General features: G+C 49.2%; 13 protein-coding genes across 13 annotated transcripts; 6 read left to right on the forward strand and 7 right to left on the reverse strand.

Annotated features, from left to right (window-relative positions):
- Positions 1–46: 46 nt before the first annotated feature.
- Positions 47–402, forward strand: TRVA0_030S00386 (ATP synthase subunit epsilon family protein; the record flags this gene model as incomplete). Its single annotated transcript, XM_076685868.1, has 3 exons — positions 47–81; positions 179–303; positions 359–402. 3 exons carry the CDS (start codon positions 47–49, stop codon positions 400–402), a joined length of 204 nt encoding a protein of 67 aa, XP_076539844.1.
- A 405-nt stretch (positions 403–807) lies between these two features.
- Positions 808–3,072, forward strand: MDL1 (ABC transporter ATP-binding protein; the record flags this gene model as incomplete). Its single annotated transcript, XM_076685869.1, has 1 exon — positions 808–3,072. One exon carries the CDS (start codon positions 808–810, stop codon positions 3,070–3,072), a length of 2,265 nt encoding a protein of 754 aa, XP_076539845.1.
- Positions 3,073–3,191: 119 nt separating this feature from the next.
- TRVA0_030S00430 (uncharacterized protein) lies at positions 3,192–4,214 on the reverse strand (the record flags this gene model as incomplete). The annotated part of the gene is made up of 1 exon (XM_076685870.1): positions 3,192–4,214. One exon carries the CDS (start codon positions 4,212–4,214, stop codon positions 3,192–3,194), a length of 1,023 nt encoding a protein of 340 aa, XP_076539846.1.
- Positions 4,215–4,575: 361 nt separating this feature from the next.
- TRVA0_030S00452 (WD40 repeat domain-containing protein) lies at positions 4,576–6,105 on the reverse strand (the record flags this gene model as incomplete). Its single annotated transcript, XM_076685871.1, has 1 exon — positions 4,576–6,105. One exon carries the CDS (start codon positions 6,103–6,105, stop codon positions 4,576–4,578), a length of 1,530 nt encoding a protein of 509 aa, XP_076539847.1.
- A 745-nt stretch (positions 6,106–6,850) lies between these two features.
- Positions 6,851–8,242, forward strand: MET2 (homoserine O-acetyltransferase; the record flags this gene model as incomplete). The annotated part of the gene is made up of 1 exon (XM_076685872.1): positions 6,851–8,242. One exon carries the CDS (start codon positions 6,851–6,853, stop codon positions 8,240–8,242), a length of 1,392 nt encoding a protein of 463 aa, XP_076539848.1.
- Positions 8,243–10,470: 2,228 nt separating this feature from the next.
- KAR9 (Kar9p) lies at positions 10,471–12,720 on the forward strand (the record flags this gene model as incomplete). The annotated part of the gene is made up of 1 exon (XM_076685873.1): positions 10,471–12,720. One exon carries the CDS (start codon positions 10,471–10,473, stop codon positions 12,718–12,720), a length of 2,250 nt encoding a protein of 749 aa, XP_076539849.1.
- A 119-nt stretch (positions 12,721–12,839) lies between these two features.
- Positions 12,840–13,134, reverse strand: TRVA0_030S00518 (uncharacterized protein; the record flags this gene model as incomplete). The annotated part of the gene is made up of 2 exons (XM_076685874.1): positions 12,840–12,973; positions 13,029–13,134. 2 exons carry the CDS (start codon positions 13,132–13,134, stop codon positions 12,840–12,842), a joined length of 240 nt encoding a protein of 79 aa, XP_076539850.1.
- Positions 13,135–13,329: 195 nt separating this feature from the next.
- On the forward strand, positions 13,330–14,352 carry DIM1 (putative dimethyladenosine transferase; the record flags this gene model as incomplete). Its single annotated transcript, XM_076685875.1, has 1 exon — positions 13,330–14,352. One exon carries the CDS (start codon positions 13,330–13,332, stop codon positions 14,350–14,352), a length of 1,023 nt encoding a protein of 340 aa, XP_076539851.1.
- A 347-nt stretch (positions 14,353–14,699) lies between these two features.
- On the reverse strand, positions 14,700–18,590 carry ATG26 (sterol 3-beta-glucosyltransferase; the record flags this gene model as incomplete). Its single annotated transcript, XM_076685876.1, has 1 exon — positions 14,700–18,590. The coding sequence occupies one exon, from the start codon at positions 18,588–18,590 to the stop codon at positions 14,700–14,702; it is 3,891 nt and encodes a 1,296-aa protein (XP_076539852.1).
- A 2,137-nt stretch (positions 18,591–20,727) lies between these two features.
- Positions 20,728–22,560, forward strand: CTS1 (endochitinase; the record flags this gene model as incomplete). Its single annotated transcript, XM_076685877.1, has 1 exon — positions 20,728–22,560. One exon carries the CDS (start codon positions 20,728–20,730, stop codon positions 22,558–22,560), a length of 1,833 nt encoding a protein of 610 aa, XP_076539853.1.
- A 208-nt stretch (positions 22,561–22,768) lies between these two features.
- PEP12 (syntaxin Pep12p) lies at positions 22,769–23,687 on the reverse strand (the record flags this gene model as incomplete). Its single annotated transcript, XM_076685878.1, has 3 exons — positions 22,769–22,783; positions 22,836–22,990; positions 23,039–23,687. The coding sequence occupies 3 exons, from the start codon at positions 23,685–23,687 to the stop codon at positions 22,769–22,771; spliced, it is 819 nt and encodes a 272-aa protein (XP_076539854.1).
- A 629-nt stretch (positions 23,688–24,316) lies between these two features.
- TRVA0_030S00628 (uncharacterized protein) lies at positions 24,317–25,399 on the reverse strand (the record flags this gene model as incomplete). Its single annotated transcript, XM_076685879.1, has 2 exons — positions 24,317–25,259; positions 25,308–25,399. The coding sequence occupies 2 exons, from the start codon at positions 25,397–25,399 to the stop codon at positions 24,317–24,319; spliced, it is 1,035 nt and encodes a 344-aa protein (XP_076539855.1).
- Positions 25,400–25,642: 243 nt separating this feature from the next.
- Positions 25,643–27,061, reverse strand: ESC2 (Esc2p; the record flags this gene model as incomplete). Its single annotated transcript, XM_076685880.1, has 1 exon — positions 25,643–27,061. The coding sequence occupies one exon, from the start codon at positions 27,059–27,061 to the stop codon at positions 25,643–25,645; it is 1,419 nt and encodes a 472-aa protein (XP_076539856.1).
- Positions 27,062–27,127: the final 66 nt, after the last annotated feature.

Raw genomic sequence — 27,127 nt, forward strand, 5'->3', positions numbered from 1 at the left:
GCTGTTGAAATTCCAATTCCAACGTTCCAAAATAGAAGAATAAAAGATGCCTGCCTCTTACTGGAGATCCGCTGGATTCACGTAAGTATACGCCATGTTGACTCATGCGATCCTTTCGCATGTGTTTGGATGAAGAAAAGCAGAGAGAAGGAATGGTGAGACTAACAAATGGTTAAAGTTACAACCGATACGCCGCCGTTGGTGCTCGAATTCTCCGACTTGCCTTGAAGGAGGACAAGCGAGTTACTCAGGAGCGACTTAACCGAATTGATACCAAGGCTGCTCGATGGGAGAAGGGTCAGCGTAAGTATTGAGAAAAACATGTGTGTGGAGATTCGGAATACTAATTAAGAAATAGAGCTTGAGCCAGAGCTCCTTTCTGTCACCAAGGGTGACCACTAAACAGGCCATTGTTGTGCCTCAACTGTTAAATGGGGTTGTTACGTGTATAAACTAAGAAAACAACATTGCATTGCCTTTCACAGTATTTCGTAGATATCTTTTTATCGTATCACAACATGGTAGGATGACCAAACCTTATCCGCGATATCAACAGATGACACCACCATGATACCGACATCACCTAATTCTTTGTTTTCCGTAGTCAATTGTATATTTTGTAGTCGTAAAGGAGACCGGATCCGACCAACGCAATAGTTGGGACTGTTAGAGGTGGTATGCGTGGGAGTGTGTGTCTTCCGAGTTTCCGAGAAAGCGTCATCAAATCAAAGCTTTTGCCAGAGAGGTTAGCGGAACCACACGAAAATGCCGTTTTTGCTAGCGACGCGGCACTTGGCCCTGAGGCACATGCCTTTGCGCTCCTCGGGTGCCGTGTTCGGAATCGCCAAAGCCCAGCTTCGCCCGCTCTCGGGGCTCGCTTGGCGATCCAGACCAGCCGTTCTACTTCAAAGCGGCTTCCTGGGAGCGTCTAATAGAGCTCCTGTCAGGTTTTACGCTTCTGAACAGACCAAGTCTCCTCAGCCGACCGAGGAGAAGACGGACCAACCGTCTGTGACTCCCGAGGAACATGAACTGTTTCTGGGCAAGTCTGAAAAAGCCCACAAGGCGTCCCAGATCAACCTGGCTGCCCGGCTTTCTAAGAAAAATGGCAAGGGAACAGATTCCAAGGGCCATGGAGGCATGAAGGACCTTTGGCGGCTCTTTGAGCTCGTCAAAAGGGAGCGGGTACCGTTGAGTTTTGCCATTCTGTGCCTTATCATCTCATCTAGCGTCGCTGTATCTTTGCCTACTTTGATTGGTAAGATCCTCGACGCGGCTAACCAGCCCGATGGAGCAGAAAAGGCAGTCATGGGCATACCTCTGACGTACTTCTACATGGGATTGGGTACCTTCTTCGTCATTGGCGGTCTCGCTAACTATGGACGGGTCGTACTGCTTAGAACTACTGGTGAGCGGCTCGTAGCTCGATTGAGATCGCGGCTGTATAAGCGCACAATTACCCAGGATGCAGAGTTCTTTGACGCTAACCGAGTCGGTGATTTGATCTCGCGTCTGTCTAGTGATGTCAACATTGTTGCCAAATCGCTGACCCAGAACGTTTCGGACGGGTTGCGGAGCACGCTTATGTGTAGTGCTGCCGTTGGTATGATGTGCTATACTTCGACCCAGCTGACGAGCATTATTCTGGTTCTTGTGCCTCTGGCTGTGTCTGGTAGCTGGATATATGGCAGAAGACTTCGACAGTTGTCGCGAGACCTCCAGCACGCTATTGGTTCCATGACCAAGGTTTCGGAGGAGAGGCTCTCGAATATCAAAACGGCACAGGCATTTGCTGGAGAAGTCAAGGAGATGAACCTTTACAACGGTAAGATCAGGAATGTGTTCTCCATTGGCAAGAAGGAGGCCCAGGCTGCTGGTTTGTACTTTGGTATCTCTGGTGTCATTGGAAACATCACTGTTCTCACCATGTTGGCCATTGGTAGCGGTCTCGTTACTAGCGGTTCCATGACAGTCGGTGAACTCACTACCTTTACCATGTACACTGGTTATGCAGGCATGTCAGCCTATGGTATCGCGTCTTTCTACGGCGAGCTTATGAAGGGCTTGGGTGCGTCCTCGCGAGTGTTTGAGCTTATGGACCGGGAACCATCGATTAAGCCGACGATGGGCCAGAAGCTGGTCACCGGGCGTGCTCCAATTACGTTTAAAAACGTCAAGTTCGCCTATCCGACGCGACCGGCCGTGACTATATTCCACGACATGTCGTTCACCATCCCGCCCGGCAGTAACGTCTGTATTGTCGGTCCGTCTGGTGGCGGCAAGTCGACTATCACCTCTCTTTTGCTGAGATTCTATGACCCAATTGAGGGCCGAATTCTTATTGGCGACCAGGACATTCGTGACGTCAACTTGAAATCGCTGAGACGACAAATTGGCGTGGTTGCGCAGGAGCCGGTGCTGTTCAGTGGTACGATTGCTGATAACATTGCGTACGGACAGCTCAGCGCCACGCGGTCGGAGATTATCCAGGCGGCCATTCGAGCCAACTGCGGGTTCATTTCTGACTTCCCAGACGGCATTGACACCTATGTCGGCGCCCGAGGTGCGCAGCTCAGTGGCGGACAGAAGCAGCGAATCGCCATTGCCCGGGCGCTTATCAAGAATCCGTCTATTCTCATTCTGGACGAGGCTACTTCTGCATTGGATGCCGAGTCTGAAAGCGCTGTAAATGAGACGCTGATTAAACTAATGGCCGAGGCTGGCGTTGGCGTGAAATCGAGCGGCAAGCGAAGCGACAGTGGTCTTTCCACTGTTATTTGCATCGCTCACAAATTTAGCACCATTAGACGAAGCGAGCATATCATTGTGCTCTCTTCTGACGGAGGAGTGGCCGAGTATGGTCGATTCGCTGAGCTCTATGCTAATCCAGACAGTGCGCTATCTCAGCTGTTACGAAATAAGGAGGAGGAGCCTATTAGGCGAAATCCTAGACTGACTGAAGAAGAGATTAAGGAGGAAGAGGAGCTTGAAGAAGAGCTTGAAGAGGAGCTTCAAGAAGAACTAGAAGAGGTAGAGGTGGGGCGAAGGGAGAACGCTCGACAGCCAAACTAATGAACTTGTAATAACTTAGACTGTAAATAGGATGATAATCTCCAGTGACCATTCAAGGTTGTACCATTATTCGCTTCTATAAATCCCACCAAATGCGATTGTGGTTTATTGCATCTTGTTTAAAGATCGCCTCCCGTTAAGTGTTTGTAGGAGATATAACATCCGTTGACTTTGAGTACAGTATAATTGTTGCTTCCGGAGCCAGCGACAAGTCTGTGTGGAGTCGACTTCCAGGCGATAGGAGAATCTGGGTGACCAATGGTGTTCAATGCAATTAGAGAGGCAGACCGTTCGAGAACTGGTACCAAAGCCCTATTAATGAACGACCTTGGTACGAGTCCACTAAAAGTCAGCCGTTGGAGCTTGCCCTCAACTGGCTCGCTGACTTCATATGCGCAAACGTATGCATCCACTTTTTCAGCCTTGACCCGTATTCGGTCAGACCCCAGGCTGGCAAGTCCCAGCCACTCATATATTTCGTTCAAGAAGAATGTATCGTTTTCAACAGCCTTCTCTTCAATGCCTGTGCTATTTCCTTGAGTTGGAACATAGACTTCGTCTACAATAGTTTCAACATGCAGGCTCTTCCGCGGACCAAAAAGCCTTGTCAAGGCTGTGATATCATCCTCGTGAGCACCATCTACTGAAACTCGAACTTCAAATTCCATATCACCGCATCTTTCTGCGAGTTTCTGCAAGTCTCTTTTCGATTGGACATTTTCGCTATCCAATTGGACCACAATCAGCCCTCTTCCGTCGATTTTTCGTCCTTGAATACCAGTTCTCTCATATTCGCGTTTGGGTAGCGATAAGTGCAATTCTTTATCACATATGCCTAGCACGGGTATGGCATCCAAATCTGCATTTGAACGTGATCCAGAAAGTAGTACTAGTGATAGATAGTCCTTCTTCACGATAGTTATAACAGATTCAAGCAATTGTTTGAGATTTATCTTTGCCTGGAAGGTAGATATTGAGTCAAAGTCTACTTCTCCGTTGAGCTGGCCATCATAGTTTACAGCTATCAGCTCCGACCTTATAGCATATTTATGCGACTTGATCAGGTTGGCCAAGTGTGACTCGGTACATTCTACCGTGACAAACGTCTTATCCTTGGGCAGATTCGACTGAAGAAACGACATGGTGTATCGGAATAATATTTTTCAAAAGGGAAGCTTCACTTGTCCCAAAATACTGTAAGCATATTTCAGAACAATAGTACTGTTAGACTGTTCTGAAAACTGCTTACAACAACACTGTAACGAGTTTGTAACTAGCCATTTTCGCGGCCAATTTTATGACCATAGGGGAGGGGGTCTGGGGGCTTTGCCCCCAGCTACGGGAGCTCGAGGGCTGGCCCTTGAAAAAGTTATAAGAGTATAGGTGAGAGGATAAAAAATACTAAAGATTACCTCTTGTTCTGCCATTGGTTAGGACTCATCATAGGTTATTATTACCCGTTAATATTATTTATATCATCATGCAATTAAATAAAAGAAATAGCTAGGATGATTCGGAGGGACCCCAGATACGAATGGTCCCATCGTCACTGGCAGATGCTATGGTATTCGGGCTCGTAGGATGCCACTTGACGCAATTCACGCTAGCAGTGTGCCCGGAGAGCGTCTCAATAAGATTGCCCGTCGCCCTATTCCAAATGTAAACGTAATTGTCCTGGCTCCCGGAAAGAATGAAGTTCTCGCGGTACCCGCCAAAGCTCGACTGGATGACCATTTCCCGCTGCACCTGGCCAACAAACTTCTTGACTGGGCGCATGCGAATCAGGTCCCACAGGAATATCTCACCGGGGCTTGTGTTGATGAGAGCATACCGAGAGTCGGATGAGATGGAGATGCTCGCAATACGCTTCTTCATCGGTACCGTCTCGGCAACCTGCATCGATGAGAGATCAAATATCGTCAGGTTGTCGTCGCTATCGGCGGCCACAATAAACTGGTCATTGGGGCTGATCGCCGCACAGAGGATACGCTGGTCGACGAACCTGTGTACCTCAGACCCCGAAAGATCCCACACGATAAGGTTCTTATCTGGACTTGCAGTGAAAAAGTGCGTGCCGGAATTGAAGAACCCGCATGAGGATATAGCTTCAGTATGAGCTTTGTCCATGATAACGTCTGGCTGGCCCATATCTACGTTCCACAGGATGCACGTATTGTCCTCGCCGCACGAAAGCAGCATTGTATCGTCTGGCGACCAGCTTACCATAATAACACCCTTCCTGTGGAGATCTAGAGACCGATGGATCGTCCAGTCCTGGGTATTCCACACAATGACCTGACGGTCCCGCGAAGCTGAGGCCAAGTACTTGCCATTGTGCGAGAAAGCAATGAACCACACTTCATTAGTGTGCGCTGTCAGCACCTTGCGAGTCATCGACGGGAAGTCTTCGCGATTCGCCTCAAAATCGCGGTACAGGCTGAATTGCTCTGTGCCCACTGCGTAATCGCTATACACCATCTGAATGTCCCGCAGGTCTGTAAGAAGCGAAGCTAGACGATGCGGCGGCAATTGCGACTCTGGCGAGATGTACTTATTAAGGGCCAGCAGCAAGTCACGGCGAGACTCCTCGACTGTGCCCCAGTCGAGCATACTCCTAATGTCGTCAGCTGAGAACATAATGAGGCTCGACAGATTCTTGACCTCCTTCTTGAACTCTGGCGAGTCACAAGAGAGACGAGAAATGTGCGATCTCAGGATATGAAGCGCACTTGTCTGGTTGTCGTTTAGAAGTTCCTCCAGCAGGTTCTCGCGGTATATAAGGAACTTCATCTCGTCCACGTTCTTGTTCTCTGCCAAGTCAAGCGTCTGGATCGCCGCCAGAGCCAGGTTCCACTGGCCATTGAGCACTGCAGTCTGGAAGTGTGACACCTCATCCGACTCTATGCGGCACCCACTCTCCTCCTGGAGCTGCTTGGCGATGGACGAGTAGTTGAGGTCGTACAGCGCCTGAATAAGCAACCTCGTCACTTCGGACTTGCTGAACCCACAGTAGCCCACTTCACCGTTGGTCATCTTCTCTACGATACGTATTAAGCTATGGATGGCTTCAAAGATAAGCCTTTATCGCTGGATCACAGGGTGCTCAACCAAAAGGCAGGTCCTTTCAGGCCCGTAGCTCACCTGTGGGACGGATCATGTGACCAACCTGCATTAACTTTAACTTAGTTACGTCAACGCGGCGCGTGCGGCTGCGTGCGGCTGCATGTCTATGGGGGGGCCAGCCCCCCAAACCCCCCGTGGCTCCGCTCCGCGGAGGGATTCCAACATTGTACTATTGCAGCCCCCTCCTCCGCGAAGCGGAGCTACGGGGGGTTTGGGGGGCTGGCCCCCCATAGTACAACTGGATCTATGGCGCTCTGACAGCGCTGGTTGGCGAAGTGCGCACGGCTGAAGTAGCAGAGGAAGTGCAATCGCACGTGACCGGGGCCGATGTCGCATCGATCGGGGCATTCGATACGGAGCAGGTAAAAGCTTGTTTTCCGACAGGAATCTGACCAGGTTTGCAGATATACGGCATTTCTTACTTCACTATAGTTGCACCTGGTTATTTACCGGTTGTTGTTTTTAACTTTTGCTAGTTCCTGCGGTCGGTACTTATCTAGTGTAGCACCGAGGTTGGAGACGAGAGATCTAACGTGGGGTCGGAGACTGGAAAATTAGTCATTTAAGCGGTTAACTATCACTTAGATCAGCCGTATAAACGAGTGTATATATATATACGAGCGAGGATTCAAGAAGCGGGAGTATGACCGTTGAAATGGGCAAGTTCAAGAGAGTCACTGAGCAGCCGGAGAACCCGTTCTTCAAGCTGGTGACAGACCAGCAAGTCGCAGTGATCCCGGAGTTTGAGCTCGAGTCCGGAGAAATACTCCGCGAGGTACCGCTCGCCTACAAAACCTTTGGCAAGCTCAACAGCGAAGCCAACAACGCTCTGGTCATCTGCCATGCTCTGACCGGATCCGCAGATGTGGCCGATTGGTGGGGACCCATGGTAGGCCCTGGTCGGGCATTTGATCCGACCAAGTTCTTCCTGGTGTGCATCAATGCCCTCGGCAGTCCGTATGGGTCGGCGAGCCCGTGTACAAAAAATCCGGAGACCGGGGACTATTACGGCCCCGAGTTCCCGCTGGTCACGGTCAAGGACGACTGCCGCATCCAGAAGATGCTGCTAGACGACCTTGGAGTGCGCCAGATCGCCGCTGTCATTGGCGGTTCCATGGGCGGGATGCTGGTGCTCGAGTATGCGTACTTTGGCCCCGAGTACGTGCGGTGCATCGTCCCTCTGGCGACCTGTGCCACGCATAGTGCCTGGGGCATCTCCTGGGGCGAGGCTCAGCGGCAGTCGATTTACTCGGACCCCAAGTACAATGACGGATATTATCCGTTTGATGATCCGCCGGTAGCCGGGCTTGGTGCGGCTCGGATGTCTGCCATGCTCACCTATCGATCGCGGAACAGCTTTGAGAACAAGTTTGGACGGGGAGTGCCGAATCCCCAGAAGCACAAGGGTGTTAAGGAAGATGCGCGCGAGCCTACGACCCCTTCTGAGGAGCGGTGGGCGATACATAATCATGGACATCAGCATGGCAAGAGGCTTTCGCGATCGTCAAGCAGTGCTAGCATTCAGTCATTGTCTAATAGCAGCAGCTCTAGCGACCTGTCCAAGGTCCACCGTCCACAGCACTACTTCTCGGCGCAGTCGTACCTGCGATACCAGGGCCAGAAGTTTGTCCAGCGGTTCGACTCCAATTGCTATATTTCCATCACGAGAAAGCTCGACACTCATGATGTTTCGCGCGGCAGGGCTGATACCGTAGCAGAAGCGCTGGCAATGATTACTCAGCCGACGCTGGTTATTGGCATCTCCTCGGATGGATTGTTCACGTTTACCGAGCAGGAGCGGTTGGCGGAGTACATTCCAAATGCCCAGCTTGCAGAGATCAAGTCTCCGGAGGGCCACGATGCGTTCCTGTTGGAGTTTGTCGAGATCAACACGCTCATTGTCAAGTTCCTGGCCGAGATGCTGCCGGACATCATGCGGAAGGACGGCCAGGCTATAGAGATTGCCGAGGTTGGTGAGCTGGGCAAGAGCAGTTTGTTTGGCGAAGCTGAGGTCGACGACGGCCAGTTTGATGTCACTAGCTGGTGATTTACGATTTACGATACATTATTGCATATTCAACTAACGATACATAACTGATTTCTCAACTAAATCAATGACTTTTTACTCAAGTCCCATTATTGGCTTAGCATTTTGCTGTTCTTTCTTTTGATTACGATCCCGCAATATTCTACATTTCTTGTATCTATTTAATATTCACTTCGCAAAACATAGTCGGCATAAACATGGATTATTTTAGTGACACTTTCCATTACTAAAGTCTGGCTTCGGCCAATGCTATTGCCGAAGCATTGAGGTTCTCAAAATCGGTAAAAATCCAAAATTAACGTTTCAATGATCCCCGGAAAGAGGAGTATTTCTCACGTAATGCCCTAGTGTGCTCGTCCGACTCACGTAATGTCTATATCAGAATCTACTAACAGTTATCTCAGTAGTAATTTTTAATTAGAGGATGAAAAAGCTGAGTTCATGCTACAACTGTAACATTAGTTCAATCAAATAACTAATAATCTATTGAAGACTTTGGTGAGGCTGCAGCAGAGTCCACCTAAAGTACATAGGGTAATAAGAACTACGCAATTGAAAAAAAAAGAATTGAGAACTAGAATTACTTAGGTAAACGTTAATTTAGACTGTTAGTACAGTTCTGTTAACAATAACACATCGGTCAAACATCAATTGACATGAGCAGATCTTAGGGTACTATTTTTTTATCTAATCAGGAACTACCCTTTCTGTATTATACTCATAACATCATATGTTATTAACAATCCTCATTACAAAACTGGCCATATAATATCCTGAGACGAATTCATGACAATTGAAGCTTTGTGGCTGCTATTTTATACTACGGTAAGTAATTAGATCGTGATAGATAAGGTAATAAAAAACAGTAATATCATGGTTAAAGTACCAGTTACCAGTATCTAAAAGACAAATTCAAAAATATCAGGCTTAAATAGTTCGGAATCCCATTATACGCCCTCTGGCTAGAACCATTGACGATTGATTATCCAACTGTGCCAAATTTGAAAATGGTATTAAATAGGTAGTAGCAGCGATGTACGATATTTTCTCGATTAAATACATAAAAAAGAATGCTGCCCTAGCTGCTACATGATACAATACTCGTTGAACTACAGCTTTTCTATAACATCCATGTATTAATTTGGCGACTACCGGTTGTACTTTGCACCATATGCTGGGCAAAAAGTCGTGTGAAACTGTCCAGCTAAAAAAAACTGAATCCATCCCCGGCATGTATAATGCACCACTGAACTATACGAAAGAAGCTTCCTCCGCATGGATGATCTACTTTGTAACTACTAGTAGTAGTACCGGTACTGTAATGCATTTAACGTGCTCTGTTACCAGTGAGTACACCGTTGGATGATCCCACACAGGCGAAACACACCGGGACCCATTTCTGGCTACAATCTACCAAGGATTGAAGACACACCACTGAGCCGCAGGTTTCAAACATACATCTGAAAGCGTTGAGCCATATCGCGTAAAGCATACGGCCAACTGACAGTGCTATAGAACTCTATCTGACCTGTTCTAAGACTATTAAATAATGTACATATGTATCTGGTGATAGGTAGGCCCTACGTTCTTGTGGCGCCTTCCTCTTGATCAAAAAAATGTAGCCTCCTAATATTCTCCGTATAGCCCCTGGTTGCCATAGAAGTATGCGATGGAAGTCGGGCGATGTTTTGGCGTGTGTAACGGAATGTGGAGCAAAATTGTTGAGGCGCATACACCGACCCCTGAGAGTCGCATGCCAAGCAGAGGAGGCAACGGGTAACCCTAGCTTTTTGAGTTCTTTCGAAAAGGCATGGGGGATGGTATGTGCGTCTGAGAAGCATGGCATATGTACAAACTTGTTTGAAAATTTGAACAGGTCTGTAGTGATGGATAGCCTGCCCCCCTTTTAAGTTCCCCTGAGTTTACAGTACTGTTTCCTCCTGCACGCATATCACCACCAGTTTCGATAGCTCGAGACCCACCGTATTGGAACCAGGCTGTTTTGGAGTACCCAGAGAGGTGGTTTCACACTCGCTCCTGTTTATGTTTTGACATTACTGGTTTTGAAGGAGATTGGCGGTCGTGCTAGACATTACTGTTATTGTTGCTGCTCGAGATACATATTCGCTATTTCAGTAGTATTCTCATTTGGCTCCTGGAGGGGGTAATCTTTTTTTTCTCCTATAGGAATACACAGACTTCTAGAACGACTCCGACGATTGACGACTATGCTGACCCGTTCCTTCGCGGACCAGCTCGCGAGCCTGACTGGAACGGAGCTTACTCCCGTAGTCGAGCCTGACAGCCTGAGCTCGGTTGAGCAGACAGTCGAGGACATTCTCGCCTACTTTGAGCGTGGAAGACAAGTCCTGGGTGGGCTTGACGCGCAGGACGACGCGGAATGGATGTTCGAGGGAAGACAGGCCATTTTGGAAGTTGGCAAGACGATTCTGAGGGCTGGAGACGTCATGTCACAACTCATGACCATTCTCGAGACGACAACTAAGTCAAGCCAGCTATATCCGATAGTAGAGAAGATTGAGCGGGCCATTGGTGAGTGGCATGAGATTCTAGGCGCTATCCAGGCGGTGCGGTATCAAGTCGACGTAGCGACCGAATGGAAGGAATTCAATGACCAGATCTTTTCTGAGGTGCAAAATGAGCTGGATGAGTGCTGCGAAGTCGTATTTGAGATTGAAGAGCGGCGCCACTTCCCGGACGATAAGTCGCGTGGCGACACTAACATCGATACGCTTTCTTCGGCACTCGAGGAGAGCCCTTTTCTCGGCCACGCGCGCCTACCTAGCATGTCTGATGCCGAGCGGCAAGTCAATAACCGGCTAATTGAATTGGCTGCGCGGGTGAGGCCCCTAGGGGCCAGCCTTAGCTTCATTCCATTGCGGCTAGAGCAGTATAGCCTCAAGGCTAAGGACTTGTTCCCTGGGTCGATTAAAATGCTAGAGAACAAGTACACTGAACTGCATGAGCGGTGGAACCAGCTCAACAATGACATTAAGACGCTGGAGAAGGAGCTGGGCGAAGACCGGTGGTGCGCCATCTTCCGCAACACAGGCCGCCAGGCGGCCCAAATGCTCGATACTTTCGAGGAAAACCTAAGCCTAATTGCCAAGGAGCGGCGTGTTTCCAGCAATGGTGGCTCTAACGAGGCCAGTCTTCAGCGCCTCGAGCGATACCTTACTAAAAACATGTATCTTGTCCCGGCAATTCAGCGCATAATGGCTCTCTTTGACCGGGCGATGAAGGATCGGCTAACTTTTAATGGTGAGATTGTTGCAATGCAGTCTGAACTTCACCGGCGATGGAGTGTACTGAGTGGGCTCCACGAGACTTATAATCTTGACAGTCCTGTCATCTCTTCGCGATCGTTTGACTCTTCAATTTCGTCCGTAAGGTCCTCGAGCTCTTCCTATGCTTCCAGTGCCTCGTTCGTATCTAATATCTCTCCAATTTCGTCTGTGACATCCTCTCCAACGCTCCAGCCGACTGGATTTAAGAGCAAGCATCCTCGAACAGGTAGCGGCAGCATTGATCTCGAATCATGTGAAAGCATCACTACGACCAATGGCCATGGTGCGGCAAAGAAGAAGCATGGAAGGGCAGGCTCTATAGGAGTTTCTCTTTTACCGGTCCATAAGTCGACGCCACCGGCGTCTGAGCAACAGCTCCTTATACCACCACCTCCCCCGAGTATATTAATGGAGACGCCGACCAGGCCTGGGAAAATTTTGCTTTCAACAATCCCAAGCATGATGGACGATCCAGAGCAAGAAGATGATGATGGAGATGAAGATGAAGAGGGAAAGACGAAGCTAGTCATCCCCAAGAGAGGCCACAGACAAAATTACAAATACTCGCCGCCCATCACGCTCCACCATTACGCATCGATTGACACCCTCATGAGCGCGGCGAACAGCCCCAATCCCAATGATTCTAACGCCATTATGGACAATACTAACAAAAGGCTGCAGTTGGATACAATTTATACCACTCCGCGGCACTCATTTAACCGAGTCCACGACACCCCAATTCCGTCACACATTCCTGTTCCCAAGTCGACTCGCTATAGCATGCTCTCGTCGCCAAGTACTATTCGCAGGCCGCGCTCTCTGGCCATGCGGCGAGCCAGTGGCCCAGCTGTTGTGCCAACCACTCCATCGAAGATCCCGCGTCCGTCTACTTCAATGGACAATTCTGTATCCCGCATCCCCCAGTCCATTAGGCGACCGAGCTCCCGTCTCAGTGACTACTCGACTAGTTCATTGAGTACCCCAAGGAAACCTTCTCTTTCAACAAAATCAAGCATTCCTCAGCTCACAAGGGCAACCAAAAGCAGCGCGTCTAAAATCGCACGTCCCTCCACTGTTGCTGGGCTCTACAAGAAGCCAGTGTTACCGCAGCAGAAGCAGCAGCAACAGCAACAGCAGCAGCAGCAGCGAGAGAGGCCCCCTTGGAGGTGATTATATATATTCGGCAGTAGCCTTCATTTATTAACGATCATGATAACAATGTAATATATTATACAAATCAATGCAACAATCTTTGAGAGCCCCAGGACCGGTATCTACATAACAACCGGCTACTTGTTTCCAAAGACCTTTGTGAACCACGAGTCCCTCTCTCTTTGGGCAATTTCCTTATCGTCAAACATTCGCAGTTCACCATCTGGAGTGATCTCACCCAACTGTTTTCGCTTCTCTTCACCGAGAATCACTATACAACCTCATCAGCCTCCACACCCAAAAAATACAAAAAAACAAATACCCACCTCTCTTATACAATGCAAATGAAGAAAAGCCCATCATAGTGACTCCAGCTATGAGTAGCTTGAGACTCAGCTGCCTGTTCTTACTCAGTCCTTCAATCACCACCATTATGTACTTTCGTCTTGGACGGGCACGAAGTTCGCTTGGACACTTTTTAATGTTCGTAGCACGCGATAGTTCTTCTCTCCCAATTACGTTAGTCAGCTTAATTTTTCACCTCAGCCCTGTCCTCCAAGATTGAAGTCTGGAAAAAAAATTTATCTTATCATTGATATTGATCTGATTATCTGTGGAGATACACACATGCCCAAAGTGAAGTCGAGATCACACATCAAAGGCGCTACGGCGTCGGCAGACCCTGTTGCCGCAAAGAGGACTACGGTGTTCAAGATGAACACCGGAATCGGTCAGCATATTCTCAAGAACCCGCTTATTGCTCAGGGTATCGTCGATAAGGCAGATATTCGACCCAGCGATATCGTTCTGGAAGTCGGTCCTGGTACCGGTAACCTAACGGAGAAGATCCTCGAGAAGGCGCGGAAGGTTATTGCCGTAGAGATGGATCCAAGAATGGCGGCCGAGCTGACGAAGCGATTCCAGGGCAAGCCTGCAGAAAAGAAGCTGGAAATTCTTCTCGGCGACTGCATCAAGACAGATCTGCCTTACTTCGATGTCTGCATTTCCAACACGCCATACCAGATCTCTTCTCCCCTAGTGTTCAAGCTGCTGAACCAGCCTCGTCCGCCACGAGTGTCAGTTCTCATGTTCCAAAAAGAGTTTGCCCTTCGACTGCTGGCAAAGCCGGGCGACAACTTGTTCGGTCGATTGGCCGTGAATACCCAGATGTGGTCGACTGTGAAGCACGTGATGAATGTGGGAAAGAACAACTTCAGGCCTCCACCACAGGTCGAGTCTGCCGTAGTCAAGATCGAGGTCAAGCAGCCGCGACCGAACATTGACTTTGCTGAATGGGACGGTCTATTGCGAGTATGCTTCAACCGAAAGAATGCAGTCATCGCCAAGGGATTCCGGTCCTCTGAGATTCTGGAGATTCTCGAAAAGAACTACCTCGCATTCCTCTCTGCTCACCCGGAGTTCAACGATCCAACTAATTATGACGACGATGAAGATGAAGACATGGACATGGACAATAACACTACTAACAAGCGAAAGAAGGTCTCCGAGACTGGCAAGTTGATCAAGAAGAAGATTGCCAAGGTTCTCAGGGACACCGAACTCGAGGAACGGAGATCCACCAAGTGTGATGAAAACGATTACTTACGACTTCTCTACGCATTCCATAAAGTGGGCATTCACTTTGCCTAGAAGAATATAGACTTCCATCTGTTGAATCATATGCTGATATTACGCCATGATTTCTTTGGGGGCCAGCCCCCAAACCCCCTTAGCTCCGCTACGCGGAGATTTAGGCTATAACGGGAGCATTGTAACAGGCTGGGAGTTCGTTACACGGTGTAGGGAAAAGTTCGTTACGATGTTACAAGGATACGGGGGTCTGGGGGCTGGCCCCCAGCAACGGGAGCTCGAGGGCTGGCCCTCGAAGACAAATTGGACTCCATATTTCTTAGCTCCGCGGAGATTTGTATATAATGATTGGTACCGTCGGAAGTCGTATATGCCGAAATAAACCCCAATAAATAATAAATAAAAAATTATGAACTAACAAACGTCCAGCTATCATCAGTCGATGGAGTGCTGCTGCTCTGTGCCTTGTCGGGCTCTTCAGGCTCGTTCTGCGTCTGAGTACTCTCTTCCTTCATATTGCTTCGAGACCGTTTGGCCCTAATGAGTTTCGAGGCGTACTCCAAATCCCTATAAACCGTCATAATAGCCTCTTGCACACCATGCTCGTGGCGAATATTCCGACCTATCCTTGCTGCCCGCGATATAATGCGTTTGTTATGGGTTACTTCCCGCAGAGCTTTGGAAAAAGCATTGACAGACAACTTGCGCAAATAAACACCAGCGCCCAGGTCCTCGACTCTACCCGCATAGAAGAACTGGTCGGCAAAGAAAGGCTTGATGATAGTGGGCAGCCCCGCTCGGAGACTGGCGCCAGTTGTACCAGACCCGCCATGGTGCACCGCGGCATCCATTTGCGGGAAGAGCCAATCATGCGGACACGAGTCGATCTTGAATATCTCTGGAGGGAGTGGAATCTCCGGTTCACTAGCCTTGCTGTCACTATTCATCCGGTCGCTCCACCCTTTAGAGAGAACGCATCGTACGCCAGCTTTCTGGACAGACTTGACCACGGCCCTTGTAAGCTCCTTTGAGTCGGACACGACAATGGACCCAAATCCAATATAAACAAGCTTGACACCATCTTCCTTGGCCTTTCGGATGAACCGCGCCAAGTCTTCGGGCGGCTCGTAGTCTTTGCCACCTTCGTCCAGGAACCAATACCCAGTAACAGTAATCCAATCGCTAAAGTCCACTGGCGGGACAAACACAGAGGGACTGACATTGTATAGGAATGGCACTTTGCTCTGCTGAAGCTGCTCAAGGCTCGTCTGACGCAATCCCAGCTCTCGCTTCCGCCACCGGTTCACCTGGCCCGAAATTCCTTTCCAAAACACATTATCAAACAGCACATAGGTCAAGTAGTTGTAGCTTCCGCCCATTTTCTGCTCGGGAACAATAAACGCGTGAGGATATGCGCGGGTACGCGTCCATGGCATCGTGAAGGCGCGGAAATAAGGGATCCCTAGCGCTTCGGCAACATGGATACCAGCCATGGCACTAGGACTCTCAATCAATACATCAGTCCCCTGGCACGCTTCCCATGAAGTATGCAGTAGCTGATCGATCCATTTCCTAAACTTCGACGACGCCTCGCGCAGGAACGAAACGGAGAGCATTCCGTGATCCACCATGATCTTCATGAGTTCGCCAGGATCGCCCGCAATCTCTCTAAACTCGATACCATGCTTCTCAACCCACTCCTTGAACTCAATGTGGGTTGCAATCCGCACACTGTGGCCTTCCTTGAGGAGGCCCTTCGCCAAGGCAATGTATGGCTGGACGTCTCCTCGAGAGCCAATGGTGAGCAGAGTAAAATGCTTCGAGCAGATCGGTTTCTGGGTCCACGTCGCGCGACGTTCGTCAATGATCGTTGGCGGTAGCTCTAGGTTGGTCTCCGAACGAACAGCGTCCTCATAAGTGCAAAGACGAGCGCTTCTGTGATAGTAGCTTGCTGACATGTGGCTTGATGATGTGTTGCTTTCCGTCTTTTCGATCTGCGCCTTGACCTTGTCAAGCTCTCGCAGCACCATAATCTCACAGTCGTCTCGGCTGTTGGTGCTAGAAAACTCAAAGAAGATCTCTTCATGTCCATGGATCACCAGTACCAGTCCCGAGTACCCGAATCGGAACCCCTTCTCCTGTGTCACGTTCTCAATATCCTGCAGCGGCAGTATCATCTTGGTTCTGGTGCCTGGCAACAACGACCGGAAGCACAGGTGCTTGTCGCTGAGGTAGATTTTGCCATATATAGGGAGGGCTTTTTGGATATGCGCGTAGTAAGTAGCCACCAGGGTATCCGACTCCCCTAGCGAGAAGTGGGCCCGGAACCTCTCATTGCTCTCCCGCTGGTCCTCTGGCGGGACCAGGTAGCGATCATCAACCTCCTGGGTACTGCTAGTGACTTCGGCGGCGGTGTCGGTAGCGACGAAATGTTTGGTGCCGCCTTCCCACATCTCGGTGACTTTGGTGACTACAGACATTGTGTACGCATGCCTTCTTCTTGGCTTAATTGTCGCGTCAAACGCAAGCGCCGAGTCGGACATCTCGCCGGGCGGAGTTAGAATATCGTACCGCTCGTCATCGTCCGTCGTCTGGTGGGCGCTATCGGGGGTTCCGGCCACGCTCTGAGACCGCTCGCGGGACGATTCTGGAGGAGGAGACGGTGAGCTACCGCGACTCATGAACCCGCGTATCGTTCCAAGCGGGGTTAGCGGTCTCAGCGAATCCAACCCGCCTTTGATCTTGCCTGTCGCCGACAATGGCAGAGACGTCAAGCTCTCGACAAATTGCCTCGGGAACGACTGTTCTCTCTGAGGCTCTGTCGGAGGCAAAGGCGGGGTTTTGGGAGCCGAAGTGGTGTCCAGCACCTTGTTTTTGATCTCAATAGTTTCAAGGCTTCTATTCGGGCTGCCACGGTCGAGATTGGGCAGCCCGAGAGACTTCATCGTAGCCACAATAGATTCCTTGGCGTCAGACCCGAGATTGAAGAACGCCAGCACATACTCATCAATGGCATACGTCTCGTCGCTGTCAATGGCGCGGATCTTGAGCGTTTCGCCTATCTCGAATATGGGCCGGTTCTCGAGATCAATGATGTTTTCAACGGGAATGACGATTTTGACCTTGTCGCCCTCATTGCGACTCCGAAATATCTCCTTCTCAATGGTCTTGACCCAGTAGTCTGCGGCCTGATGCGAATCAGCCCTAAAGTAGTACGTACGCTGTTCGGTGACCAGGGTAAAAGTCGCCGAGGTAGCCTTGTCCCCCGAGATTTCGGCGTGAACCGCATACCGTAGGTCAATTGTGCCGGACGGGAAGTACAAATCGGTCGCCTGGGCGTAGTACGACAACGTATCATTGCGCAGAATAAACCAGTACCGCGTGTATTTTGGAGTCCGTCGCGCTTTCTTGCTCATCGACCCGGACTTGATAACCGCCACCTTCTTCCGCGGAAGATAGGCAAAGAAGCACACATGGCGATTCGTCAGGTACATGTGGCCCTGCAGAAGAATATTCTTGAGTAGCCAGCACGGGTATTCCCCGAGAAACACCGTGTCCTCGTCCAGATCCAACTGCTTCCGAAGCTTCTCCGTCAATGCATGGGCCCGTGTTTCCTTAATCCACGTGTCGTCAGTGTTGGACCGACTCGCGAGCGTCCTCAGGGCGCCCATGCTGTGATAGGGCTTGGATCCTTCTGGAGCAGCGTCCAAGTCAAGATCAAACAGGCTGTGTACGCTCGATTCCAATTGAGTGTGGCTACCACGCCGCAGCTTCCGCAGAGAAGTGGCTCGCTTCCGCAATCCTGTGCCAATTTGGGTAGTAACCTTTTTTAGTGGAGACACAAAAGTCCCTGATGGCGCTTCTTGCCGGCTTTCTTCTTCCAGCTCGTCGCCAACTACCCTATTAGGTTCAACCTCATCAGACGACAAGTCCTCGGTCTCGATCTCCTCGTCTCTATTGGCTTCTTCATCCTGTGGCTCTTCCGCTTCTTCTTCCTGGATGGGCAGGTCTCCGGCTCCGACCGAACCCGTCATGACCCCGGGTTCCTCGGGAATTGGCTCGTGAAGCACGTCGTCATCGTCGTCTTCATCGGCGTCTCCTTCCAAGTCGTCAAACCGGTTGTACCTGTTCTTGACCGCTGCGGTTAGCACCGAGAAGACGTTGCTTCCGGCGGCGGAGGTGGGGTGGGCCCTGGCGAAGTCATCGGAGGAGGATGATCGCTTGTGACGCGATCCTTTTGATCGATCCCGTCCCCGTGGGATTATGGTTGACGAGAGCATGCCCGATCTTGGCGACATTGCGAGTCTAGTCTCTTCTATCGTGTCAAAAGAGGCTCAATGGTGGACTCTTATCTCATATGAGATAAACAACGGGATATGCATAAGACAGGGGGAAGACGGAGGTAGGCGGAGGACGCGCGGGTGTTATCGGATTTCCGTCGTCACAAGGCTGAGCGGCCCTGCGCCGCACGGAGCCGCATGTGACGAATATTAAACTCCACGTGCTATATGAGCTTTTATTGCTAATTGGCCTACCATTGGTGTTAGCAAATAGTCAATTTGAGATTAAAAGTATCTGCGTTGATACTGGCAAATTAATCTAAGTTCTGTATTTCCAGCTTATCTGCGATTTTCCAGTTTATCTTTCGTTTGGATTAAGCTACGAAGAGTTAAATACAATTGAACAATATAGCTGGGGCTCTGCCCCAGACCCCGTAGTTGGGGGGCCAGCCCCCCAGTTAACAGTAAGCCGCATGTTTCGCGGCTGTACACTAGGTGTATTGGAGTAAGCTTCGTATGATATCAGTACAGTTGATTATAAAGCACGTACTTGTCATGTAGCAAATGATGTATGCACCTTGGGGGGACACGCGTCATACGCCACAGGGATTACAGTGTAACATATAAAATTGCTACATGTATTGCAATTGACTGTTATTGCATAGCCAAGAGCTCCCCGCGTCAAAGCGGTTGAAGCTTGTGGTTGAAACCTATCCACAGTACTTTCCAGGTCATGCTATAGAATTGCGCTAGGTAGGCTACCGCAGAAGTGTATGTTCGCATATGAGGAGCTGTTTAAGGAGAAGAGAAAACTCAGGAAGAACATAATTGAATAGCCATCTCGGATGGGATGACTAATATGTCAGAAAGGGCCAACCTACGACTCACCATTGCTCATCGAAGAACACTGCCCATTTCCAGCACGGTACATCCTGAAACCAACCTTTTTCAAAATTGTAATGCCAGGCAGGCTATCTTACTCCATGAGGTATGCCAGATCATTAAACATAGCCCCAATATAACCCTGATCTATGAGGATTATCGATCCGTCCGAGATGTACATATCGCCATAGAAAGCGACAATTAACCACACATGCGGTAGAGCCATTTTGGTAGAGCCATATGGGTGGTTGGCCTTTTCATTTAACCAATGTGTCAACCTTATGTCACTTTTTGACAGCTGATCTACAAAATAATGAATATAATGTCAAAAAGTTTAAAAAAAGGTTAGATTCGCTACATTAAAAGGGTGGTTGGGTTTGTCCGCCGCGCACGGTGCGGCTCAAAACGCGGCGCGCGCGGATGCCGTGTGTTTCAATGCGCGTGTTATTACCGCTTTGGGAAAACTTTTCAGCCAGCCCACGCTTCAGCGCGGATCATTTAATAGAATGGCTGTCGATTAAACCAACGCGGTGGAAAAATGGATGGCTAAGATTTGCCCGGTAGAGCACCTCCGAAAAATTGGGCTGTTGGTGATTTGCATACCCTGAATGATTCAAGCTCGGGCCTGGACTCGAATTGAATGATATCATCTAATTCAGGGGTAGCCCCAAGTGTTCACACGCGCACCTGCATTGTGAAAAATTATAGGCGAAAAACTTTGATTGTATTCGCCTAACGTCCTCAAAACGACGCCGAGCGTATGTAGAGCCAGGGGGTCACCGTAAAATTGTGCAGATGTGGGTCGGAATGGGCGTACGTCTACTCCTTCGTGTATGGAAGCGTGGATCACGTTCAACCGCTCGTGCATGCGTGTACACGACGCGAACTGCACCCCCTATTGGATCGCCAATCACGGCTACGTAATCCGGAAGCGGCGGCGGACAGCCGTTTTTGTACCCGAAGTGCATATACGTCAAGTTTGGGCAGTGAAGTTCCTTCATTCGGAAGGTGCTTCTGCAAGCCATTACGAGCAGGGGGGATGTCGACTACATATATAAAAGGGATTTGAAAAGTCCAGAATCCCCTCTTTATCAAATTGTCGACATTGAACAGATTAGCAAAGGGGCTTCTTTGATTGCCTAGTACAGATTTCACCTTCTACTCTCTTTTTTTTTGCTGTGATCTTGCTAATACGATAACGACGACAAATTTTCAATTATCAACTATACTCAATTGAACTCTCTCTTTTACCAGCATAATAACAAATTTCAATATGTTGTTTTCCAAGGCTGCTACGGTTTCTGTCGTCGCCGCCCTGGCATCTGTTTCCACCGCGTTCAGCGCATCCGCCAACAATAACGTCGCTGTCTACTGGGGCCAAAATTCTGCTGGAGGCGAAACCACCCAGCAGAGGCTCTCATACTACTGCGAAGCACAACAGGCAGACATCATCCTCCTCTCATTCCTTGATGTTTTCAATGCTACCGGCAACCTGCCTGAAATTAACTTCGCTTCGGCGTGTGGTTGGCCCTACTTCCCCGACTCCGAACTGCTCCAGTGCACCACTATCGCAGCCGATATCAAGACCTGCCAGGATAAAGGAAAGAAGGTCCTCCTGTCGCTGGGTGGCGGCTCGGGCTCCTACGGATTTACCTCCGATGCCCAGGCTGTTGAGTTTGCCGACGAATTGTGGAATCTGTTTGGCGGCGGCGAGTCTGACACCCGACCATTTGGCGATTCAGTTGTTGATGGATTTGACTTGGACATTGAGGGTGGCGGTTCCATTGGCTATACCTCATTGGTCGACGAATTGCGAGTCAAATATGCTACAGACAACTCGAAGACGTATTATGTCAGTGCTGCTCCACAGTGTCCGATTCCCGACGCGTACCTTGGCGATGTTATTCAGAATGCTGAGCTTGACTTCGTTTTCGTCCAGTTCTACAACAACCCTTGCGGCGTTAGCCACTACGAGACTAATAACTTCGTAGAACCATTGAACTTCGATGGGTGGAATACCGTCATCAGTGGGTCCAGTAAAAGCAAGAATGCAAAGATCTACCTCGGTGTGCCTGCTTCTGCTACTGCTGCCAATGCGGGCTCTTATGTTCCTGCCAGCGAAGTCATTTCTATTGCTACTGCTCTCCAGCAGCAGTACAGCTCCTTTGGTGGTGTCATGATGTGGGATGCGTCGCAGGCTTGGGCTAACGATGACTTTGCTGGTGTCGTTAAGCACGGTATTGATCCAGCAGTTATCATCAGCACTGCTGCTACTAGCAGTACTGTTCCACCGTCTACTGTGCCACCGTCCACTGTGCCAACGTCCACTCTACCAACTTCTACTCCACCAACGTCCACTCTACCAACTTCTACTCTACCAACTTCTACTCCACCAACTTCTACTCTACCAACTTCTACTCCACCAACGTCCACTCTACCAACGTCCACTCCACCAACTTCTACTCCACCAACTTCTACTCTACCAACTTCCACTCCACCAACTTCCACTCCACCAACTTCTACTCCACCAACTTCCACTCCACCAACGGGTTCAGCAACTTCCACTCCACCAACTTCTACTCCACCAACGGTCACTCCACCAACTTCCACTCCACCAACGGGTTCAGCCACTTCCACTCCACCAACTTCCACTCCACCAACTTCCACTCCACCAACTGTCACTCCACCAACTTCCACTCCACCAACTGGTTCAGCAACTGGTTCAGCAACTGGTTCCACGCTGTCCACCGTTGTTACTTCTGCGGCTGGTTCCGCTCCAACCGGCTCTGTCGTGAGCGCCTCGCTTCCAATTACCCGAAGTCAGACTGGCGTGCAGCTCATTGCTACCTCTGGTACTGTGGTTTCCGTGCTTCCAACCTCTTCAGTCACGGCTGATCCACCAGCTGCCCCAACCGACCCAGCTTCAGGAGGTGCGAGCAAGGTCACTACCTCAGGAGGAGCTGACCCGACCTCTACCGTTACAGCTTCTGCAGACCCTGCTGGAGGTGCTGCCCCCACTACGACGCCAACTGGACAATCGAACGTCAACACCAACCCATCAACAACTGAGAACGATGCTCCTGCCGGAGTTTGTCGACGGCACTAAACCATCTTCAAATCCTTTTGTCGCATTCTTCACCCATCTTTTGCATTACTCTACCATATGGTAAGGATTTTTAGACGTTTTTTTTACTTAATGCTGGACAATAATAAAAGCAATTCATATATATAATAGTTAGTATTTCAATTCGACCTTTCACAGCCATAACTCTTCACAGCCATAACTCTAGATAATGAAACAAAGTGTCACCAAATTATCCCAGGAATATCTATAAACGTTAGTAATCCAGAAAAAAAGTAGAAAGGTTGAGTAGTACTTACAGCCAGCAGAATAACAGCGAGAACAACAATCAATATAATCAGCAAACACAATGCTCTGCCTCGCGAGTTTCTCTGGTACCTGGCAGCCTTGGTTAACTGCGTCGAGGCATCTCTAGTTGACTGAGCGACATTATATATATTCGCCTCGATATTATCTGCCAATCTTGGTTAGCAAATGTACCCCAGATCCCAGCAAAACTTACCAATAATTGTTCCCTGTTCCGTTACAATCGTGCTTAGATCGGTAAAGATCTCGTTTAATTCTTCAATACCCTGCTCAATTCCCTGGATCTCGTTCTCCCGTTCTAGAATCAAGGCCTGCTGGTATTCAACGTCCCCCTGCCGCAATGTCTCCTGCGTTTGGGTCTGGAACCCCCCATGGAGCTCGTCGTCATGCTCCTCGTGCCGATGATACTCCGCCTCATCTATAAGATTCTGATTATGCTTTGAGCTGGCAATATTGGACTTAGCCTGAATAATCGAGAGCCTCTGCCTCTCAGCCAGGCGTCTTTGCAGGTCCTGGAACTCCGATAGCGCCGTGCTGAACTCTCTTGACAGCTTCTCCTGAGTGAAGCGATGGGCCGGAAGCGCATCGGGCCACGTCTGGAGCCTTCGCATGTCATCCCCATGGGCTTTAAACTTCTGCCTCGTGTGGTCCGCCAACTCAACGGCCTTCTCCTCCGTCTGGACGCTGCCCTTCTTCTCCAGAGCCTTGAGGAAGCTCTCGAGCTTCACCAGAGACGAGTTGATCTCAAACAGCCCACTCGACACGGTCTCTGCCAGGGCATCAAACTCTGGTGCATCGGAGTAAGGAATCTGGGCTTCTAAATCGACATCAGCACTAAACGACATGGTTTCTTTGCCACTACTGTTCTATTGAGCATATCAACTCCGAGTGGCTGCACGTCTGCGGTGTGGGTCTTCCCACCCCACTTCAGCCGTGTAACACTATCGGACCGCCTTACCGACCCGCTTATTATGGGCTTATTATGGCATGGAGCCGTGTGAATGGATGAATATTGGTGTGAAATGATAGCTGATGGATCATAGTTATTTACACAATCTACTATAAACTGTTTGAATTAGATAGCTATTAGCTGATGACCTAAATTAGTTAAGCCACTTTTTGTAATGATGCTACAATACGAACAGACAATGATACAATGTATCCTATTCTAATCTTTTTTAATTGGTTTATTTCCACAATTCAGTATAAATTAGGTATTGACTGATGACCCAGATGAGCTAAGAATATAGTCCCTTAAGCCCCTGTGAACCACTTTTGGTTCTACCCGGTATACAAACAGATAATGATGCAATGTATTCTAGTCTAATCTTCTTTAACTGGTTTATTTACACAATCTAATATAAATTATATATTAACTGATGACCCAAATGAGCTAAGAATATTGTTCCTTAAACCCCTGTGAACCACTTTTGGTACTGGTATACAAACAGATAATGATACAATATATTCTAGTCTAATCTTCTTTAACTGGCTTTGCTGGCTTCTTCTTAATGTTTTCCTTCTGACCCTCAGACAGCCTCATATCTGCTGCCGAAAAGTACTTGGTCAGCTGAAGTACAACTCTCCATACCGCCAGTAGAACCCCGAGTCCCACAGCAGATAGAAGCACAAGCCCAATTGTGTCTTTCGTTACGTAGAGCTCCGCCTCGCCAGCATGCTGACGCTTCTCCATCTTCTTATCAAGCGCAATCTTCTCCGCATGCGAAGGAACCTTCTTAATCGGCTCAGTATTTACAGTTGTTTTCTTCTCCCGTGGCTGATGCTGCTTCCAATCGTCACGGTTTCGCGGATCTCGCTTCATTCGCACTAGATCGCCAAAGATATCCCAGTACTTGCTCTGAGAGAATTCCTCGTCCTCGGGATCAAACTCTTCTCCAGTAGAAGAAGTATAAATAATAGTGAAGAATGGAGACGGGGTCTGCTGGAGAGCCTTTTGGATCAACTCATCGTTCGCCTTGAGAGTGATTTCTTTCTCCATCTCATCTTCAGGTAGCTCTTCCAGCTGCAGTCTAATCACTCGTGGGCGAGTATCGGAGTACTGCTCAAACATTGGATCCGATTTAGCATCGGCGATAATAGTCTTCGTGCGGCATTGCTTCTCCAAATTCCTCTGGATCCTGTCCAGACTAACCGGGCCATCCAGCCGGGGGAATGAAAACAGTGTCGCGCTCCTACTGGCAAACTTCCGTAGCTCGTACCACAGCACTGACCCTCCGGGGGTAATGAGCTCCTGCATGTCCTCTAATTCGAGACCCGGTTGGTCAATCAATAAATAAGTATCCGATGGACAAGCTGCCAGCATCTTGGATAGGGCTTTTTGGACCTCTTCGACCGGGGTAGTCTGGCCGCGTGTGTCCTTTCTCAGAGCATCGATCTCTTTATGCACATATCCGACTCTATATATTTGTCAGGAAACCGCAGACAAAAAAAAACTAGGATCTTACTCTTTGTAAGTAGCTGCAAATAATGGATAGCTAAGAGCAGCAAATACACTACTCCAGCATGTACACAGTCCGACCAGGCTTGCTACTTTCATACCGCTCGCTGTCGTTGTGTCGGATTTGATCCGATGGCATCATCACTTATTAAGAATCCGGCATTCCGACAAGCCAACTTCTATCGGGGCCTAATAAGGCGATCTCGAAAGGAACAAATACTGAACAGCCAGTGCAAAGTAGAAAAAAAATACGCCAATGAATGGAGTGAGTTAATATCAATTGATTAGCTAAGGTAAAAAGAGCCGATGAAGTTCGTTAGCAATTGCATTAAAATAAATAAGTTACAGGACATGAACATGAATTTCGTCTTCTTCCTCCATCTCGGTATCGCCGATAGTACCGTCCATGTCTATAGGCTCGTCATCAAACTCAAGACGCAGCTTGGTGTTAGGCGGAAGTGATTTGTCGGCAATGAACTTGTCCGCCAGCTTTCGGATCTCAGTCTCGGCGCGCACTGCTACCCTGATGACCTTATTGTCACTGGATTTGAGCTTGATCGGGAAGTACCCCTCATTTATGTCCTCTTCCTCTCCGCCATTTCCAGCCGCTACAGAATCATCAACTTCCGGCTCCCCTTCCTCGTCCTCCTCGTCCTCCTCCAAATCCACAATCTTCTCCTCCTTCTCTGCGTCCTCCAGCTTTCGCCTCTCCAAGTACTTCTCGTACTCATCTGGAGTCATCATCTGGATCGTGATATTGTTCTCATAACTCTTGATATTGAGAGTCGCCGGAGTAGCGCTGTACACGAGTCTCACGTCGTTAAATATAAATATATGTTCCTTCGCCCAGTCATACATCTCATCGCTGACATTGCTTTGCTTGACTTTTTCAAGATACTGCTCCTTGAGCTTTCGGAACGGCTCGTCACTGCGAACAGTAAGGGTCATGTCGTATGTCTTCATGTCGGGGGCCATATGCTCAATGCGTACAATAACATCAAAAGAGTTGTCATTCTCCTTCGTTCTGCGCCTCTGCTGTGTCAAATACTTCTTCAGCGTTTCACTAAGCTCGTTATCTCCTTCCGACCCGCGTTTTTCCACAGCTACCTCCCTAACTTCCTCCACTACAATGCCTTGCGATATTTCGGGCCGCCCCTTAACCTCTTCGAGCATTTCAATGTCACTGTCGTCCATCATTTCACCGTCATCAAACGGCAGATCGCTCTGATAACCAATTGGCTGGGAAGGAAGTGCTCGCTGCCGGACTTGTATCACTTCTTCGCCGTTCTCAGCGGGGTATTCGAGATCTTCGTCTACCTGGGTAGGTTCCTCCATTCCTGCTCCATTTGCTTCATCATCTGCGCTATGTGGTCTCTCCTCAACCTCTTCGAGGTCGTTAAAGTAGGGATCAAAGCCTTCAATGTCTGCATCATCGTCCTCCGGTTCCACTGTGTTTGGCTCAGAACCTGGAGGCAAGACTTCCCTATCCTGCTCCACTGGTACAGATTGATGTGGAGCTATTGCATGCTCCTTTTTCAACTCCACAGGAGGCTCTGGAGTCGGTATCACACCGGAGACGATCGGCGACGCTGTTTGGGCATCTTCATTCGCTGAATCAGTCGCCTTCTCCGATAGGATAAAGAAATCGTCATTAGTTGGCTTCTTTGACTTGAGCGACTTATTTATTCTCTTGGGGATAAACCTAGCCCTCTTGGCCCGTGGAGGTCCATCTCCACTGGGTCCCGTCGGTTCATGGCTCATTGGCTGTTTGTCTCCATCCAACTTCCCAATATTTGACCACCAGAATATTTATCGGCGCGGGGTTGT

This window comes from Trichomonascus vanleenenianus, assembly GCF_965637985.1.
Source record: "Trichomonascus vanleenenianus strain CLIB 3782 genome assembly, contig: TRVA0_030S, whole genome shotgun sequence".
NCBI classification, from domain to species: Eukaryota; Fungi; Ascomycota; class Dipodascomycetes; order Dipodascales; family Trichomonascaceae; genus Blastobotrys; species Blastobotrys vanleenenianus.